Below are 8,366 nucleotides of genomic sequence, written 5' to 3'. Positions count from 1 at the left end.
ACATGGACCTGCTGTGGAGGGGGTGGGGTGGTGAGTGTTTGGACTGAGGTGGACAGGTGGGGTGTGGGTGTTAAAGGGCTGTTCTAGCATGAGGTCTCACACTGGAACTTGACTGGTTCATCTCTCTGAGGTTTGCATTTGGACTGGACCAAGTTTTGGTCTAAGTAGCGGCCCACCATTGCACAGAGGTTTCTGTTCCTTTATAGTAGCATGATATGCTGCCCTATGAACTTTGACTTCTGACCCTTTAACCTGTTTCTGCCCTGACCTCAGCTAGCAGTCTAGACAAGCTGCAGGATTGGAGAGAACCTGCAGCAGGCACAGAGCACAGGCAAATATGTCAGCGTGCATTATAGACAAGTAGGTGTGTGTGTGTGTGTGTGTTAGTGTGTGTGTGTATGTGTGTGTGCGTTTGTGTGTGTGTGTGTGTGTGTGTGTTTGTGTGTGTGTGTGTGTTTGTGTGTGTGTGTATGTGTGTTTGTGTGTGTGTGTGTGTGTGTGTGTTTGCCTGTGTTTACGTTTGTGTGGCCAGGCAGACAATTACAGCCGGAGTCATGAGTTGCTGTTGCCGCTGCTGGGCGGAGGGTGGATGTCTCTAACCACAGACAAATTGAGGCAAGACATCACCATGACGAATTGTGGCCAGGATCATCCCAGCAGGCACACTGAGAGCTGATTGGTGCGTCTGTGTTGGCAAACACTCGTCCTCTTTGTTCTCACCACGCTCGTAATGTTTGTACAACTCGTGACACTTGAATTTAAAAAAAAAATAAAGATTGCTTAAGGCACAGAGTACAGAATCCTTTTCTGAAGATGAGTGGATGTGGATGTGCGTATGGGTTTTTTGCTGCATATATGTGAATGTATGGACATCTGAAAATCACTTAGTTTGTACTTTTTACAGGAGAGGCAAATGGGGCATCACTTTACCCCCCCCTCCTCCTCCTCCCCCCCCTCCACACAGCAGAATTGTGTCCTGACAACTCTACAGCCCAGAAAAACTAACATGAAATGAATAACAAGGATCTCAAAGAGGATTATTCCTGAAAATAGAAAACACAGAACATGGTGGGAACAAGAGGGGATGGCACTGTCAACACAACAATGGGAGTTCTCATGTTAATCAAACATTTAACATTCAACAGTGGCATTTGCACAGGTCATCCCAGGGTAACATGGAACTGACATACCACCTGTTTGTGTCTGTGTTTGTGTTTCAAAGATTTGCTTGCTTTAAATGGGATGTGATTAACAGCATTGTAGTTAATGGCACTTTTGGGGCTGAAGGCCTGAAATCTTTTAAGAGTTACACTCAGGAAAAGGAATCCAATACTTGGTTTTGTCAAAATAAAATGAAATAAAAAATAAACAGACACAAATGACAGCGAAACTCGTTTTTAAACATGGGTTAGATCAAAAGGGCAATTGGGGGCCAAACATTTGCCATGAAAAGTCGACGGAGATATAACAAAAAATGAAAATCGTTTGCAGCGAATCCTGCAAAGCAAAAAAAGATCTCAACTAAACATTCTTTTTTTTCGCCCTCTACTACATACTCTAATATGTTTACTCGGACATCATGAACACACAACAGTAATATATTTAAATACATCTGGCAGTCTCCGTTGGTAAATTCTATCAGTTCGGATCGCCTACATCTCTGCTTGTTGGGTATTTACATTTTTCTGTCTAAAATCTGAAATGGAACTCAGGCTCGGGCTCGCCAGTGGAGCGGACAGTGGAGCGATGGAAGTCGGGTCTGATGCGTTGTTTTCTTTAGCGCTCGGCAAGGACGCCTAGTTCAGTCATGGCTGTTATTTTATTGTCTCTAGCTCAACAATACTTTGTGCTGATCGGGCGTGATCTTTATCATCAGCATGGCTGCCTGCACAGGGGAAGAGGAGAGCTAGGCCTGTGCTCGTGGCTATGGCTAACAAATTTAGTGACAAAAAATACTCTCGAGGGTCTTAGCCTTTTAAAATGTCAAGATTCTCATGTGACTTGTGACTATAAAGCAAACAACATAGAAGGCTATAATATTTCGACCTGACATTAAGCAGTGGTCACCTTATATATATTAATATATTTATATATTTATATATAAACTATCTGCCATGAGTAACTGTGCAATGAGTCCATTAATAGTTGTCTCACCTCACACATACAGAATAGAAATGCTTAAAGCCACGACACACACTCTGGCACATGTTCCATCTCACTGGAGATTGTGAAGCATGTGTGTGCATGAGTGTGTGTAGGTGTATGGGTGTGTGTATGTGTGTGTGCGGGTGTGTGTGTGTGCTTCAGTGTTTGAGGTGATGTGATGTTGCCCTGACAGCGATGCAGAAAGAACCTGCATCAATAAAAACATCCCGTACAACATCCGGCTTCATGGCTAATCCAGAAGAATGTAAACATCAGAAGCGGCGGAATTTTTCTTCTCCTTTTTTATCTCATATTATCGTTAAAACTCATGATAGAAAATGTGACTTTTAAAAACAGCATTTTATCCCCCTTGAATCGTAACTCCTGCCTCCCTCTCTCTCGCTCACGCTCTCTCTCTCTCTGTCAGGTTGAAGCTTACTGAAAGAGCCTCTCTCTCTCTCTCTGTCAGGTTGAAGCTTACTGAAAGAGCCTCTGTCTTGCTTTAGTTAGTTTAGCGTTTTTTTTGTCGGTTTGATAAAAACAGTAAAAAAAAATACTGCTGTATAAAAATGAACTCAAGTTGTTGCACAGCATTTTTTTTGTTCTTCCTTAAACCTGTTTTTTTCTTTAGTATCCTTTTTTCCTCCCAATAACAAGCTGGTATTAAATGTCATCACAGAAGAGCTGGGGAGGTGGGGTGGGGGGAGGGTTCGGGGGTGGGTGGTGGGTAGAGGGTGTTGGGGTGGGGGGTTCCGACTCTGCTGCAGCAGGGGCTCTGTGGCACAGGGTGGCATAGCAATGGGGTGGGGGTGGGGGGAATTTGGGTGTGCGGGGAGGTTGGTTGGTTGATGGGGGGGGCTGTTGGCAGTGGGGGGGGGGGGGGGGGGGGGAAGGGGGTGTTGGCGCTCAGGAGCGCGTCGCGTTGCGTCGCTGCGCTGCGGAGCAGAGCGGGGAGGTGCGACTCATACGGTCAGGTCGTCGGAGCGTGCGCGGCTGCTCGCCCGACTCAGGCTGCTGAGGGGTCGCGTGTCCTCTATCGTATCCGTGGCCTCGGCATCCATCGGTGAATCCAGATCCTCCTCGTCCTGATTCGTAACTGACACCATCGCCGCCGCCGCGCCCCCAGTGGTTGCCGCGTAGGAGGGCAATGTCTCGTCGTACACCTTGGACTCGTCCCCCGGCGGGGCGACTGCCTGCTGGTAGGGCAGCCGTCCGGCCTCCATGCCCACTTCCGTCAGCGGCAGGAAGTGGGCGGTGGCCTTGTCTTCCTCCAGCAGCTTGTAGCCCTTGGCCTTCTGCAGTGAGGACACGCCCACAGGCAGCCCCTTCTCCGGCGAGCCGCGGCCCTCCACCTGCGCCTGCGGAGGCTTCCGGAACACGAAGTGGATCTTCTTCAGTCCCAGGTGGCTGATCTCCACGAAGTTGAGGAAGAGTGAGACGCACGCCACAGCCAGCATGAAGATGATGAAGACCGTCTTCTCAGTGGGCCGAGACACGAAGCAGTCCACCGTGTTGGGGCAGGGCCAGCGGCTGCACTTGTACAGCGGCAGGATGCGGAAGCCGTACAGGAAATACTGGCCCACCACGAAGCCCACCTCGAAGAGCGTCTTGAAGATGATGTGGCAGATGTAGGTCCTCAGCAGGGTCCCCTCCAGCCGGAACTTCTTGCTGCCCTTGGTGCTAGTCTCCTTGGTGGTGCGGACACTGCCCTGGTCGGGCGCCAGGGGCAGCCGCTCCTCATTGGCCTCCTGTTGGCGGCTGAGCTCGGCCTCCTCGCGCTCCTTGCGCTTCTCCTCCATGTGCACGTGGTGCACGGCATGGCCCACATACACTAGCGACGGTGTCGACACGAAGATGATCTGCAGCACCCACAGGCGAATGTGCGAGATGGGGAAGGCCTCGTCGTAGCAGACGTTCTCACAACCGGGCTGCTGGGTGTTGCACACGTAATCCGACTGCTCGTCGCCCCACACGAACTCCGCCGCCGTGCCCAGGATGAGGATGCGGAAGATGAAGAGAACGGTGAGCCACACCCGACCAATAACCGTCGAGTGCTCGTTAACTTCCTCTAAAATGTTGCCCAAGAAGCTCCAGTCCCCCATAATGGCTCAGCACTGTGACAGAGGAGAGCAGAGTGGCTAGTTAGAGCTGCGGTGCAATAGCGTGTGTTAGCAAACAGCAGCGGCACACCACAAGAGCAGAGAGCTGAACATTAGGATCATGATTACAGCAAAGCAAACTGGCATTAAAACCCTTTGGTTCCATCAAAACAGCCAAATTATTGAATAGTTACAGCTGATCAACAGCTCCAGGTATTTCCAAGAGGCAAGGAAGCAGTATGTTAAATTAAAAAAGTACATAAAATATTTAACAGCATTGTAAAGAAGATCATTTAAACTTCTAGTTTAGGTTGTGTTTTGCAGGAATAGAAGGATTGTTTGAGCCAGTCGATAACATCAGGACAGAGAGAGAAAGCATGGCTGTATGCCTCTCCCTACACCCAAGCGACAATGGAAAAGCATCCATCAGGAAAAACTCGAAAACAAAACCGAATAAAAAGAAAAAGACAAAAAGCAACAACCTGCAAAACCACCCAAATGCAACAACTCCTCTTGTTTAGACGCTCTCCCTCTTGGTTTCAAAAAATCAACCTGAAAAAAGTGTTTTTTTCTCTCTTCACATTAAAAAGAGTCAAATGAAATGGGCAACTTGCCACAGTAGAAAGATCCAGCGCAGTAATTGCGTGTGTGTCCTCGCCTCCTGGCACCAGCAGTGTGAGATGAACTTTTTCCCTGCGGGGTCCTAACCTAAGGCCCAGCCCAACTTGTCGCCCCAGTGAGCAGCGGTGAGTGGATCAGCTCTGATGGTTGGTTTTTAGTTTGCTGCAACATTTAAGCTGGGAGCCAGACAGCCTTTATTCTAGCCAGCGACGAGCGGTGACGCAGGAGACAATAGAGGTCCGTGCACACAGACACACAGAAGCTGTAGCAGCGTACGTGACAGTGCCACTGGGAAACGCCAAACCAACCCCAAATGCCGCAGGTATGCTACCAGCGCTTTCAAAGTTAAAACGGCAAGGCCTGAATTTAGGGATGAAAGCGTTCGGGAAATTTTAGAGCATTGGGTGACATGCGATAATGCTACCACTGTTCGAAAAAATCTAAATTCGATCATGTTTTACCACACAGGGTCCATTTTGCAGACTCTGGCCTACATACACACACCCATTACACCCAGACGTGAGATTGAGTAATGCTAAATGTTTTCCAAAAGCAGTCTACAAACATAAAACCCTAAACGCAAAGAACCAGCCTGTGGACCTGCATTCATTCATCAAGAGGAATTTAAACGCAAACTGTCGGCTGCAGCACAGTGAAGTTTTCCTGGTGTGGTGGGGTTGGAGTGTGGGATGGTAGAGAGGGGCGCATCACAACACAGGCCCATGAATGGCTCTAAAGCGCCCGGAACAACAACACCCATGAGTCCCACTGCCGTTTGAAAAGAAAGAGCACCATGTCTCGGGCTGGTCCGTACTGTAAAATGCCCAATCATGTGGTAGACAGAAGTCATGGGATGTGGTGGAGGGGGTGGCTGTGGAAGTACAGCAAGGGGCTAGAACACCACATCCATGGGTTTGCAGCCCATGGAGCACACGTATATGATACATATAGATAAGAAATGTATATGTGTCTGGTCAAAACTGTGAGTTGCTTTAGATAAAAGTGTCTTCTGGATGGCTAAATGTACGTGTAACGTAAATTAAAGTCTCCCAGAATTCTGAATGTGAATGGAAGAACAGCCATCAAAGGTCAGCCGTCCACAAATCCTGAGGGAAATTGACAGATTTGGATCTGTGAAGATACACATTATCAGAGAAATAAACTATTATGAGGAAAGCAAACTCCTTCAAAATATTATTCTGTTCAGTGGCTGCCTAACCCAGACACCGTTTCCGTGGAAGCCACCATGGCGAGGTTTTTTTTTTTGCCTGTTCCCCTTGAGACTAAACTGTTGTGCCATTCTGTGAGGGCTATGTTTACGTTCCCACTCCGAATCTCTACGCAGTCCCATGACTGTTATTCAAACAGAAGGAGTTTATCAAGATCCCATGAACCCAAGGTCACATATATACATAAATAGCCATCTAAGCCAATTTCTCTGTGACACTAGTGGGGAAACTGACCATGGCTAAGACACGTGAGAGTAAAAGACACAACACCAGGCATGGGTCCTGGTTAATTAGCAACTTCAGCGATCATCAGCAAACAGGGACACATCCAACCCACTTTAGCCATCAGCTGATGCAGAGCTAAGCCATGGCCAGAACACTGTCTGATCCAATCAGAGAAGGCAGAGTGAGATGATATCATTAAGTTTGCTTTATAATTGGCTGATAGAAAGCAAATGTGTAGGGATGGGTGGGGCTTAAAAGGAATTCCACAAATGAGGGAAGGCAGAGGACATCGTCTGAGTATCAGCATTGATATCAGCATCACTCACTCGTATACACTCTTATCCAATCATAAACACTCATATCCAATCATACACACTCATACACACTCATATCCAATCATATACACTCATACACACTCATACACACATATATCCAATCAGCAACAAAGAAGTGTGAGATTTCTGCACTCATACATACATCTTATTGCGTTATATTGTGTATATTGTGTATATTGTGTGTGTGTGTGTGTGTGTGTGTGTGTGTGTGTGTGTGTGTGTGTGTGATAGCCAGAGCCTGATTTACAGAATTTAAGATGCTCAAACTTAAACACTCAAATATCTCATAAACACTCAAAGATCTCTTAAACACTCATAGATCTCATACCGTACAAGACTATAATTATAATAATAGGTATGAGATGTGAAATCAGAGCTTTGATTAGACGATGTCTTTGTGTGTGTGTGTGTGTGTGTGTGTGTGTGTGTGTATGATGAGAATGTCAGCAAGGAAGGGGTCTGTGTGTGTGTGTTTGAGAGAGAGAGAGAGAGAGAGAGAGAGAGAGAGAGAGAGAGCGTGGGGTCGGGGAGGGCAGAGCAGAGGGCAGCCTAGTGGAGGAGTAAGAGCTGCCCTTTCTACTGCCCAACTAAAAACATCCCATCAGCAGATTAGCAACACGCAATCACCATGGAGCTGGGGCGGTCATGCCATCAGCCCACAGCACATCGAATATCACACCTCAACCACCACTCTTCATTCCACCAGTATTTCCATTCACACGCACGCAGGAAATCAAAACATAAAGAGGCCACTTCTCCTCAATAATCCAGCTAACATGCTAGATATGGCTAGGTCACATTTACAGCACTGATGTATTTCTGTGTTACGTTTGTTGCCATGTCCTGCACATATTTCTGTGTTAAGTGTGGTCAGGTCAGCATATGCGAATGACCAGTATATATCACACTGGTATGTCCCTGTCCAGCATAACTGTGGTATATTTATGGGGACTCACCTCTACCCGTTAAGTGTATTAAGTGTGCTAAGTGTATTAAGTGTGCTAAGTAGTGCCGTTAAAAAAGTGGGTTGGGCGTTCGCTTTAAAGGCACTACTTGTTGATATTGCGGCGCTGGTGCGTTAAGCCGCGGGGTGCAGATCTGAATGGCGCAGGGATTTGCCACAAAGGCATGATGTCATGGTGGAGTGCGCGGTGGCTATTGAGCGCGCCCGCTGAGGCGTGAGGGCGCGGAGCAGCGGCCGGCCGACGCAGATCAGCAGTGGCCCGCAAACAAAAGTATCTTCCCCCGATCTGCCTACACGCAGTCGCCCCCCAACACCACACGTTTCCTGCTCCTGACGCCCTGTTTAGCTGACGGCCCAAAAACACACAGGGCAGCAGCAAGCATGGCCACAAACCCACAGCATAGGGAAGACAGCACACAGTGTCAGAGACAGAGAGAGAGAGAGAGATAGAGAGAGAGAAAGAGGGAAAGAAAAAGAGAGAAAAGGTTAGGAGAGAGGAACAGTCCTAAAGTGATGCAGTGAGCAGGAGAGGAGCGACCATGTGAAGCCATAGGGGAGCCAGGGACTCTAATAGGAGAGAGGGAAGAGAAATAGAGAGTAGAGATAAAAAGAGAGAGAGAGTGGAAGAGTGAGAGTAACGTCTATAAAAGGCCACGGAGGGGAGAGGGATGTGAGGGAACCATCGATGGAGGGATAGGTAGAGTGAGGGTAGAAAATGGACTAGTGGGATGGAGAGGGTAGGTAGCGT

The 8,366-nt window shown here is 47.8% G+C and overlaps 1 protein-coding gene across 1 annotated transcript; it reads right to left on the bottom strand.

Moving 5' to 3' along the window:
* Positions 1 to 3,022: 3,022 nt before the first annotated feature.
* Positions 3,023 to 4,383, bottom strand: gja8b (gap junction protein alpha 8 paralog b). The gene has a single exon (XM_012840595.3). It carries the CDS (start codon positions 4,245 to 4,247, stop codon positions 3,108 to 3,110), a length of 1,140 nt encoding a protein of 379 aa, XP_012696049.1. The 5' UTR covers positions 4,248 to 4,383; the 3' UTR covers positions 3,023 to 3,107.
* Positions 4,384 to 8,366: the final 3,983 nt, after the last annotated feature.

Source organism: Clupea harengus, chromosome 21, assembly GCF_900700415.2.
Source record: "Clupea harengus chromosome 21, Ch_v2.0.2, whole genome shotgun sequence".
Lineage (NCBI taxonomy): Eukaryota > Metazoa > Chordata > Actinopteri > Clupeiformes > Clupeidae > Clupea > Clupea harengus.
Note: the sequence above shows the minus strand (reverse complement) of the source record. Positions and strands in the feature narration are given on the sequence as shown.

Excerpts from the sequence above, each read along its gene's own strand:
- gja8b (XM_012840595.3), bottom strand. The coding sequence starts at position 4,247 with ATGGGGGACTGGAGCTTCTTGGGCAACATTTTAGAGGAAGTTAACGAG.